Source organism: Doryrhamphus excisus, linkage group LG10, assembly GCF_037039965.1.
Source record: "Doryrhamphus excisus strain RoL-2023G ecotype Guam linkage group LG10, RoL_Dexc_Guam_v1.1, whole genome shotgun sequence".
Classification (NCBI taxonomy): domain Eukaryota; kingdom Metazoa; phylum Chordata; class Actinopteri; order Syngnathiformes; family Syngnathidae; genus Doryrhamphus; species Doryrhamphus excisus.
The window spans coordinates 21,348,175-21,360,281 of record NC_136366.1 but is presented as its reverse complement, the minus strand read 5'-3'; the positions used below and the strand labels follow the sequence as shown (position 1 = coordinate 21,360,281).

Here is a 12,107-nt window from a genome sequence, read left to right as displayed (position 1 = left end):
ACAGCCTGCCTCTGAGCTTGGTGTTATCAGTGACAAAGAACACATTTTTACATTTTTTTTAATACTTTGTTATATTATATTTCAACTTCTCTTAATATTAAGTCTTTATTTGTTTAATTGTATTTTTAGGGCTGCACTTTGGACAGCCCTGATTTAATCTGCCATCTTTACAAAGATACTTTTCTCCTTTCTTAGTGTCTTATGTTTCTAATTTTTCTCTCCCTTATCTGCACCAAGCCAAGGCTGAAATATTCACTTCATCAATAAGAAAGCTGGCCCTTAGCCCTTGGAGTAAAACTGTCACTGTTTTTCCTTCCCATCAACATAACGACTCCTTTTTTTTTTATTGTTTGAGGAGCACTGAGTTTCATTGAACTTGAAATCTCTGCGTCTCCCCACCCATCTGATTTTAATTTTTTTTTGCACATACGCTAGTGAGAAAGTATGCTTGTATGGAGACCAGCACTTAAATGCATATGTGTGTGGTTTTGTGTATGTGTGTGTTGGATACTTGTGCGTGAGCTGTGGCCCTTTTACCAGAGGCAGAATCAGATATGAGCGGAACGCTGCGGGTTTGGGGAATAATGTGCTCTACTGCCAATAAAACATGAATACACATATTCAAAGCAGCCAACTCTGCACAACACCAAGGCCTGTCGGAACTGCACACACACATGCGCACACAGAGGGGGTAAGGAATGCGTTATGTGTAGCTGAAATCATACATGAAAAACTATTAAAAGTATTGAGAGAGAGATATGAACTGTTGCAACTGGACGCTGAGGTTTTCTCTTCCATTGTTGTTTGGCTGAATTGTCCTGATTGTGTTCACTGTGTCGCAGTTTCCTTCGGTACTAGGGTTGATGTAGAAAACCGACCAAATTCAGCCTAACTAAACTAGAGAAATGCAGTAATAGATTTGCAACCTATATATATATATGTTTCTTACCTTTTTTAATCAAATTACTGGCATTGGTAACTTTCTGTGGCCCCATGGCGGGTTATTGAGCAGCCGTACTTGATTAAACACTGAGTCTGCAATGCATATGGTGCTCAGTTTCACAGGAAGATACAGAACACGGCAAGTTTTAGTAAGTAGTTGACTTTGTTGTTTTTTTACCAGTGTGTCTCTCAAATCTCAGCCAAATGAAGGTAGAGATGACTGACATATGAAAAGCAAGGAAGTGAAACTTGGGGGAAATAGTAGTTTAGCAAATAGCACGGGGCTTGCAAAAAGCTGACTGTGGTTGTGAATTAATGAAAGTGTGTCTCAAAGGTGTGTGCCTTTTGAATGTTTTTCCTGAGATCTACTGTAAAAGAAACCTTTCATATCATGTGGCAATCTAAACATCCACAGTGCACACATGCTTTCATAGTCAGGATATAAAGTATCCACTTGGTAAATGACTAAAATCAAAATAAATATTTACTCAGCGATACACTGCTCTTAGTTGGCATCAAATCTGGCTATACCATCTGACTGAATATGTAATAGAAAAGTATAACACATTTTTTTACTATATTCGAAACAATTTAGCACCAAATGGAGACTACGCGCCACTGAGAATGGGTGTGAAAATTGTCTTTGTGATTTGGAGCAGAAATAACTCAATTAAGTTGAATGCTCTGCTCAGTTTTGACTGCACTGATAATGGCCTCCATGTCTCTCCTTTTTACTGTATATGCAAATTGCGCCTGAATTCAGACAAAAACGGTGGAACCTCTGTTAGCGTCCTGCCTCATGTTGCCTCAAAAATGTATGCCACAATTTTGCCTCATATTTTCAAACAATTGAAACAATTCTAAATGCATACAGATGACAAATTAATTCGATAAATGAACTTTTAAGGTTACTTTTACCGTCATTGAAGATGATTCTTGATGTGAGTGCAAAGTGGCAACCAGACACCACCTTCCTGTTTTGTCATGAGTTATTTCTTGAATTCAATACAATTCAAAAGTGTTTTTCAACTTTTTTATTAAAGTGCTGTCGCTTGAAACTCCATTTACTTGTTCAGTTACTGTCCATTGAGTTACTGAGCTGAGTAACACTATTGGAATCAAGAAATACACATGAATAATCACATTTCAGTGAATGTAAAAATATCCTTAAATGTTGATTTATCCCTTTCATTCATCATTTGTATGTATTTACTGTACATGCATTTTGAATTGTTTATGGCATGTTTTGTGTTAGCATTTTGGCTTCCTGGAACACATTTATGGGTTTGACGTTATTTCTTATGGGAAAAATGAATTTATGTAGTTGTGTTCATTTCGCTGAGAGTCAGACCGTCTGGAATAAATGAATGACGTTAACCAAGGTTCCACTGTATTCCAAATTCAGCCTTTAAATTGGGACAAACAAAGGTTATAAACAATCAAACAAGACAGGCTGTTGGTTTGGGGATTGCTTATTTGTGAGCCCAGAAGTGAGAACAATGTGTCCCTTTGGCAAGGACGTTGTGTTAATGCTGCTGTTGCAACCTTTTGTTGTGTTGTCGTGACAGTTAATTATTCATTATGAAGATAATTACCTGAATGCTGTCCACTTGAAGAGCTTGCAGTAACACAATAACTTACTCAAATACATTTGATGTTCATTATTACTGATGTCAAAGCGGCTTTTCAAATACGAAGTAATGCTCTGTAAATGTCTACAATGACAAACTTTCAGTGCAAATAAACACAGTGGAGACCGCTCACCTTGTTTGGTGATGTTATTGTGGCCAGACTGCGAAGCGTGACATTTAAATCACGCTAATACACACCATGCAGACGCAGTATGTCAGCATGCAGGTAAGAATGTGCGTTAATGTTTTATGTAATGTCTGTGTTTGCAGTATCAGACGTGCAGTATGGACGCCTGGATTCCAATGTGACACTGGCATGTGGGAAGTCACAAATTAAGTAAGGAATTTCCAACTGTTGCTTTTGTGCCATCATGTTTCCATGTGTGTGTTTTATAGAGGACAAAATGACTCCGGGAGTACGGGATGGGTGGCGCGCTACTACGTGCTATCTGGTCCTTGTACAAACGGGGCAGGAGTCTGGTTCGCATTGCCAGTAGTAAGTCGAGCCTGTTTCCGGTAAACGTTGGCCTCCGCCAAGGCTGCCCGATTCTGTTCACAATTTTCATGGACAGAATTTCTAGGCGCAGCCAAGGTGTCGAGGGAGTCCGGTTCGGGGGCCTTAGAATCTCATCTCTGCTATTTGCAGATGATGTGGTTCTTATGGCTTCTTCGGGCTGCGAACTTCAGCGTTTACTGGGACGGTTTGCATCTGAGTGTGAAGCGTCTGGGATGAGACTCAGTACCTCCAAATCAGAGGCCATGGTTCTCAGTCGGAAAAGGGTGGAATGCTACCGCCGCGTTGGGAATGAGGTCTTGCCCCAGGTGGAGGAGTTTATGTATCTCGGGGTCTTGTTTACGAGTGAGGGAAAGTGGGAGCGTGAGGTCGACAGACGGATCGGTGCAGCCTCGGCAGTAATGCGGTCGCTGTACCGGACCGTCGTGGTGAAAAGAGAGGGCAAAGCTTTCAATTTACCGGTGGATCTATGTTCCCACCCTCACCTATGGTCATGAGCTTTGGGTCATGACCGAAAGAATGAGATGGCGGATACAGGCGCCTGAAATGAGTTTCCTTCGTAGGGTAGCTGGACTCACCCTAAGAGATAGGGTGAGGAGCTCAGTCATCCGGGAGGGGCTCAGAGTAGAGCCGCTTCTCCTTCACATCGAGAGGAGTCAGTTGAGGTGGCTCGGGCATCTAGTCTGGATGCCTCCTGGACGCCCTTTGTGAGGTGTTCCGGGCATGCCCAGCCGGGAAAAGGCCCCGGGGCAGACCTAGGACACGCTGGAGGGACTATGTCTCACAGCTGGCCTGGGAACGCCTTGGTGTCAAGAATGCTAAACTCATCACACAGCAACTTAACAGTGAAAGGACAGCTAGGAAATATGCAAGTGCTGAGTTTGAAAAAATAAAAAACAAGCTCTGAACATTTTGCCATTATGCATTTTGTCCGAGTAAACTATTTCATTGGGAGGCAAACAGCATAGATAATTGATGGATGGACGGTTGCTGAGGTGCTGTAATGCTGCCTCTGCCCACCAGAGGAGTCTAGAGCCTAGGCACCAATCAAATGCTTTGCTTGGATGAAATGCGTTACCTGGAAAAGTTAATTTAAGGCTTTATGTTAAATTAGCATTGGTACTTGTATATTTCCTAGCTGACCTTTCAGTGTTAAGTTGCAGTGTGATGGGTTTAGCGTTCTTTGTAAGGTGACACCGTGTTTCAGACTGTTATTTTGAGTTAATGACCCCCAGCCTCCAATGTTAAGTTGCTGTGTGATGGGTTTAGCGTTCTTTGTAAGATGACACCGTGTTTCAGACTGTTATTTTGAGTTAATGACCTCCAGCCTCCAATGTTAAGTTGCTGTGTGATGAGTTTTTTGTAAGGTGAATCATATTGGGTAATGACTTCCTTCCAATGGGTTGATAAGCTCGAGTTTTTAAGCGCTGCCTGATCCTCACGGACTGGCAGGTGGCACAGTATTAGTAGTACCTCTGAAATATCGGATATGTCATGAGATTAGAACATAGTCATACATTAGCCCCACCGCTGTATGAGCCACAGGGTTGAAAGAAAATAGTATACACCTGAAATTACAGTAATGACCCTAACCAAGGTTCCTCTGAAATGACATTACTGAATGGGTATAATTTAATAGGACTGTCTCCTGTAAGTGAAGTATTTTATGGCTTAATAACATGTCCCTCCCCAGCTTACCCGTGGTGTGGCATCTCAATAACAGCCCAGCGTTGCCATGGCACAAAGTAACATCAAATGGATCCCTGGTCCTGTTGCACGTCAGCCATTCAGCCCAGGGCAACTACAGCTGCTATGACAACCAGGGGCTCCTCCTTCACGCCGTCAAACTCAGGCTGGGCCGTAAGTGTTGTCGTGTCTCGCCTGGGCTCTCATTAAGGAATCGCTTCAATTTAGCTCAGCAACCTCGTTACACATTAGCCTCTTTAATACGTGTGTTTCTTTAACCCCTTATTGGACATTTCTGTCACTGCCAAGGAAACTGGCGTTATCACAACCACATTGACAAAGGCCTCTGCTTCCTGTGACTGTCAAACAGGAAATGGCTCCCAAAGTGGCCTTCCTTTTGAGGGACAAGGTGCACCAGGAAGAGTTTTTCATATTATTAGATACCCCTTGTTCCTGATGGTGACTTCAGGCATTCGTGTGCACTTGTCTCCAAGATTTTATATCTTCACATGGTTCCAGTATACATTGGGAACTACCTCAGACTCCTTTCCACCCCCACAGATCCCCCTGGGCTGCTGAGCATTTCCTGTCGAGTTCCTAATCACACTCACGTTAGCTGCTCCTGGATGGAATCAGTAAATACCTCTATTCCAGTCGAGTACATCGCCTCCTTCAGGTAAAATACAGCTGCAGCAACAAGCCACTACCATATTATCTTTGTCTTCATCGCTTGGTGGCGGTGTTTTGCAGTTTGATGTTGGACTTTGACCCTTTTGGAGTAAATGAAAAACGTTTTTGTCTTTTTCAAGGGGGACTGGTCAGGAGTGGCAGCCATGCTTAGTGGACGCTGTGCACCACAACTGTTATGTGGATCACCCAGCCTTCTGGCTGACTATTCACACCCTGAGAATCACTGCCACCAACGCCTTTGGCTCAGAGACAACATTAGCCCGCTTTAAGTTGCACCAGCTTTGTGAGTATGATACGTATATAAAGTATATATTGAGAATGTACTATTTGTGTTGTCAAACACTTTCAGTGCTACTGTGTGTGGAATGATTTCTTCTTGCCTGTTGTGTATAAAACACCATTTGATTCCCACCATCACTTTCATATATTGTATAACATATATTGTGTTATTAGACAGAATATCTAATACATAAGACAGAACATTCCTATGCAATGCCTCATGCTTGGACACATTTTTCAGACAGGGAAATCAGCGACTCCTGGTGGTGACAACATGAAATACAGCTCTAATATTTCACTGTGTATTAGCTTAGTATTTTACACTCCTCACTAGGTGCCAGAAATGTTCCTGTAATGTTTGGTGAGACACTTAAGCATCACGCTTGACTCTCTTATTCATATTTTAAATGGCTTATTTTGTTTTACTATGTTCGCTATATTAGGAAATACGAGTCTAAAGGGTTGTTGTTTAATGCCATAATTAAGAGTGATCTTAATTATGTTGAACTGTATTTAGAAGGTTGTTAACAGGCAGTTATGACAAAAATTTCCAAAATAAGAACCCCGACAGCATGGTAGCCGAGTGGTGAGCATGTTGGCCACACAGTTTAGCCACAAAGTCTTATGTACTGTTTATTATTATTATTATTGTGTAAAAAACAAAATAAGGAAAATACCAAGCAAAATGTAGGAAATTCATCTCTTTTGAGCATTCTTCAATTTTTTTTCCTTTCATAGTGAAACCTGACCCTCCAGAGTCGGTGTCGGCAAAGGAGGTAGAAGGCCATTCCAAGAGACTGAATGTCTCATGGAACTTTCCCTCCTCTTGGCAGCAATATGATAATTTTCCCCTAGTTTTTCACATTAGATACAGACCACATGGATCTCTATACTGGTCAGAGGTGAGTTTCTGTTTCTCTACATGCGATATTGTACACAGTGCTGATACACTTGCATGCATAAGACTGTATTCCTCAATTGTTCATAAGCTAGAGCTAGAACCTTCTTATTTGTGTCATGCTTTCATCTTCCTTATCAGGTTTACTCAAGGGAGAGTGCAGTTGTGATTTTTGACGCCCTCGCTGGCCACCTGCATCAGATTCAAGTCCGAGCCAGGGACGACGTGGATTCTGACAGCCAATGGAGTGATTGGAGTCCTCTGCTTTTTGTTCAGCCTTGGGAAGGTTAGAAAAAAATCCTCAGACTCTGTGTAAATATATAATAATTTTAATATATTTGTTACTTAAAACACGCTTTTAATTCATTCTTTTTCAATAAATACTTGATCCGAGTTGACAAATGTGTTTTTGTGTTTCTTCTGCAGAGTACGCCACATCTGAACCTCCAGAGGATACTTTTCTCGACTATATTTTGCCTTCCAGTGCAAAGCCAGAGACCTCTACTGCAAAGGCGCACAGTAAGCATCTTTAAATGATGTATTTGTGGTGATTTGTGGCAGCCGCTTCCTTACCATAAATACATGGAATCATACAATGGCAGGGAAATCTATATATTCTCAACATGTACTGTCTCTTTTACTTGGATTTTTATCTGACTGTTTTTTGCCTACCAACATATGGCAAATATTAGGGATTGATTGGAATTGCCTTAAAAATGTGTATTTTTACACACGGCTAACTCCTACCCTAAAAGTGACTTGGAATTTGTGGCGTCGCGAGTGGCAAAGAAAAGCGAGGAATTTGGATAAATATAACATTAATCTGCTGTCTATTTGCAAAACAATCATTTTGCATTTGTAGCGTGCGCATCGGCTTCACAGCACACCTTGCGTAATTACAGGAAACTGTTTCAAAGACAAATGAAGTACAATATAGGCCACTATAGGGGTGTTTTTTCATGTCTAGAGGGCTCTAATAAAATATTTACAAGCTTGTCAACAGGTTTTCTATACCATAACTACAAAAATATTAAATGTATTAATATTGAATCTTCACTGAACGTCTGGAACCAATGAAGCACAATAAACAAGGGACGACTGTAAATGGAAGCTCTTCTCCAAAAAAAAGTGGTCTGCAGTTCCAAGTGCACTTACTCAACACGCACTATGATGCAGCTTACAGAGAAGACTGATGCACTCTGTTCTCCAGCATCTGTGAAGCAGATGTTAGTCCTCAGTCAGTCAGCATCAATCAATTTATATTTTGTAATAGTATGGAGGTTTTTGGTACTTTTTAGATCCTTAAAACTCTTCTTCTTCTTAAAAGTCTCCTTTCCCTTTTAGATCCAGGAGTTCAAGATGACGGTCATTTGGGTTTGGTGATTCTGCTGGTTTTGTTTGCCGTGGTTATCATCGCCACCGTCCTTTCCCTCATCTTCTTGGTGTGGTAAGGCGCACCCACTTGAAGTCCACATCCACTAACACACGCCTTTCACCCTGACTGAAAGGTGATGGATTCTATTGTTTGTTTTTTCATTTATAGGGTGAGACAGAGGCAGCGTGAACATGTGACCAAACAGGAACTCAGTTCAATGGTCAAGATGAAGTCCATGCCAGTTTGATGTGAGACAAATCTTTTGACTTTTTATTTTTGGAGATTTTTCATGTCACAGTTGAACTTCAGAGTCAGTCATTCCTCATCCGTCATTACTTCTTTGTTTATCACGATAAATTGATTGCAGACCCATTTGTGATAAGTAGCATTCCTTATTTACAAACGGAATATGTTCGTAGTTAGAAAATAAGGTTCCAACATTATTAAAGCCCTCTGGACATAATAATAACACCCCTATAGTCATACTTGTGCTTGTGTGTGTTGCTGTAAATGTATTCCAGTGCCAGGGCATCTCAGTTGATTATCTGAAAAGAACTATTTACATCGGAAAAATGTATGTATTATACCCATGTGTTGCTATAAACAAGAAACAGAGGCCTGTAAATATGTCTTCATATATATATATATGGTCATTTACATCTGCTAGTGCTTACACTGCTTAGTACATGGATGTTTTAATGTGGCCTCCTCTCTCCCCCCCTCTCTGCAGGTTGGTTTTAAACATCGTCTCCTCCTTCAGCCCGTTCTAGGGCTCTTCTAAAAAGTTGGCCGTGATGACAGCATGTTGACTTCCCATATTCAAGTACAGACTTTTCTCTTTCCAATACCCCTCATGCTATTGTTACACACACATTGTTATATGTCGTATCCGTGTGAGGTGGATGAGGAAGGCAGCTGACACCAACTCCAGTCCTACAGACGCCATGTATTAGTCTGATATTTTTTTTAAAACATTTTTTTGTCTTTTGGGTGATGCTCCTTTTTGTGATACCTCTTCCTCTATCATCCATCCACTGAAGGTGTGTGAGTGCACGACACGTAGAATGAAAGAGAGGGACAAACACACCACCAGCTAGAAGAAGGAAAACGACATCAATTTGCTCGACATGCAAAAAACAAAGCCAACAATATTTTCTATAGACTTCATGTGCTTGAATAGCATCAGTCCTGTCCACTACGGATTTGGATATCGGAACCCCAGAGACTGATCCTCACGGTTGGAATATCAGCCAACACAGTCAGCTGGACAACACAGGACCCTTAGCATCACAGATGCATTGTTGTTGATTTAATATCAGGCTGAAATGGAAGTAAGATATTGGAGCCATCTGCAAGTTTTGTGTGTCCGTGAATGTGTCGTGAATGCTGTAGTGCTGATGCTCTTTTGGCTTATTCCTCGAGCTACGTATCTTTGCTGATGTTCGTCTCATTACATTTGCTGATATTCTTCTAACCACATTTTTCTGATGCTGCTTTGGCTGCGTTTGCTTATATTCTTCTACAGTAGTTGCATTCACTGATGCTGTTTTGACTATGTATAATCTTCTAGCTGCGTTAGCCGACAACATTAAAGAGACGTGGCTTATTGATCAGAAACCTACCCAGGCAATATCAGACATTTCTGACACTTGAATTACGTTGGTATCGGAAACCCAATACTTGGAGTACTACTACTGTCAACAGTCGTATTTCCCCCTTTGAATTATTGTATTAGATTTCATGAATTTTTAAAAACAGATCATGCATAACTTGTAATAATAGGAAATGTTCTCGTGCAACTATTTTGAATGGCATTACAGTAATATAGAGATGTTTTTAGAAGGCTAAAGAAGTTCTTGTGGGTGTATCTTCTGCCAAGGTTTGGCCTGATGGGGTGTGAACGAATCAGGACATTTGTTATGAGGATTTTGAGGGATCTTTTGAAAATAAACACACAAAAAAATACTGTAGGTATTTGCTGCTGCAGAACGCGGATCGTCAAAGTTGCCCACTTTAGAAAACAAATTAGTTCGCTGGAGGATGCTGATCATCAAAGTCCGTCTCTTCATTGAATGAATTTGCTGCAGAGTCAAGCTGTGACCGTGCAGCGCTCAAGGAACATGTGCAATACCTTTGTAATCCCATCGGAATGGCTGACATTTTGCAGGATTTTTAATTTCCATGCAAGTGTAAAAGTAATTAGAGGTTGATGACATATCAAGTGTCAAGTCAAAAAATAAAAAAATGTACAATTTCCTATGTAGAACGTGTTGAAAGCCGCTTGCAACTCATAGCTAACTTGGACACGGGGTTCTTTTTACGCACGGGCGCTGACCATGATGAACCTTTGTGTACCTATTATTAAGGTTCTTTAGTGAGTAACCACACCCCCATTTCCAGGAACCTTTATTTTTTTACCGGGGAAATTGTCTGGTTAGTGTTCCCATTGCACCTCTAACTTCCTGAAAATGTGTTCAAGTCAGGCCCGTCGAAAGCACCTCACGCAAGGGGGGGTTGGGTCAGTTCATTGTGACCATGTGGTCTGACAAGATAGTGGTCGCCATGGTGACCTGTGTCTATCAGTGCTGGTCAGTGCTCGTGAAAAACCCCAAAATACCTCAATTTATATCTGTTTTAGTATTTCTTTGTTCTGTAATTGTCCTCGGTTGATGACGTTGTGTCCGAAGCTGTGCGGTCATGGATGATCCAGGGACTGAAGTCAATGACCGTATCGGGAACGCAAGCTCGATGCGAGTCTGACGACCGTATGTTCTCTCAAGCTATGTTAACACGTAATGCACAGATCCAGTTGAAGCTTTGTTTTGCCAAGTATTTTATATGGCATGTATTCTTTATTTGGGAAAGCCCTCTTGTGTTCGAGTTTCTCGTAATTGGGATGGAAATGCATGGAGCCGTTGGCGTTGGTTACAAGGAAAAATCGTTTTGTAATCAGAGAATGTTGGGATAATCAGGATGTACGCTGTGTATTTGTGTTGTCCTCCCCAGTTTTTTGAAACTCTGTTACTTTTTCTTCAATTTCTCATTCGTTCCAATGTGGAGTACAAAGAAAGTACCACCACGCATGTGTTTGTGTTTGCCCTTTTATAGTTAAAATACTGATATATTTTTGTAACATTAAGTTGTTTTGGTCAGCAGAACGCAATTTGGTGTATTGAAAAAAACACGAAAAAAATGAATATTTACTTCCGTTGCATTTGAAAGATATTTTTTTGTCATGCAATTACATTTTTCTGTGGGCAAAGTGCAGTATTAGTAACTGTCCATCATGTCATGTGAGCCTTTCCTCTGCGGTATGTGATGCCACGCGGTGCCTGTTGAGGTTTACACCCTGGCAGATGTACATAGTCTGAGTCTTTGTTTTTAGCTTCATGTGTTTGCCAGATATCACCATAAGCTTGTACGGTTCTGTAAAATAATAAAAAACTATTTTATCACATTTTCAAGCGCTCTCTTCATGTCATCACACTTGATTAGTTCAGGGTGTTTATTAGTGCAATTAGTACATTTACACACTCTGTGTTACAAGTACAAGTAAGCTTTGGCTTTAAAAAAAATCCTTACTTCAAGCAAATTAAAACAGTGAATTAAAAATGTGCAAAATAATTGTAGAGCTGCAACAATGAATCTTATCTAATTAATGACTATTTTGGTACTGGATTAATATTTGTTTTATAAAAATGTAAATATAATTTCAAATTTCCTGAGTCATCCATGAAAGTGGACTTATCTTTATGTTTTCTAAAACAGTAACCAGATATCTACAGTAACCAGATGTAACCAGTTACTCGATTAATTGAAACAAGTAAAATAATCATTAGTTGCAGGCATATATATATATATATATGTATTTATTTTATTTACTGGACGTCGTATTTGCAGAGAAAAAAAATTCGGCCATTAGACATTAAGTCAGGATATTTTAAATATAAAATATTTTACTAGTTAGGGACATATAAAACCTGTTTATTCCCTTCCACATACGAACATTATTATTATTAGACATTATTAGAGCCCATAATCAAGAGAAAATAAGCAATTTCAGACGTGAATAAGGCGTGTGTTGCAATAAAT

The 12,107-nt window shown here is 40.3% G+C and overlaps 1 protein-coding gene across 1 annotated transcript in view; it reads left to right on the top strand.

Annotated features, from left to right (window-relative positions):
- Nucleotides 1-11,461, top strand: part of il11ra (interleukin 11 receptor subunit alpha) — a 31,389-nt gene extending 19,928 nt beyond the window's left edge. Inside the window, exons 3-12 of the mRNA XM_058064209.2 lie at nt 2,844-2,910; nt 4,781-4,947; nt 5,335-5,449; nt 5,583-5,746; nt 6,481-6,644; nt 6,782-6,926; nt 7,067-7,159; nt 7,985-8,087; nt 8,184-8,263; nt 8,746-11,461. Coding sequence (XP_057920192.2) covers nt 2,844-2,910; nt 4,781-4,947; nt 5,335-5,449; nt 5,583-5,746; nt 6,481-6,644; nt 6,782-6,926; nt 7,067-7,159; nt 7,985-8,087; nt 8,184-8,262 — 1,097 coding nt within the window. The 3' untranslated portion in view covers nt 8,263; nt 8,746-11,461. The remainder of the gene's footprint in view (nt 1-2,843; nt 2,911-4,780; nt 4,948-5,334; nt 5,450-5,582; nt 5,747-6,480; nt 6,645-6,781; nt 6,927-7,066; nt 7,160-7,984; nt 8,088-8,183; nt 8,264-8,745) is intronic.
- Nucleotides 11,462-12,107: the final 646 nt, after the last annotated feature.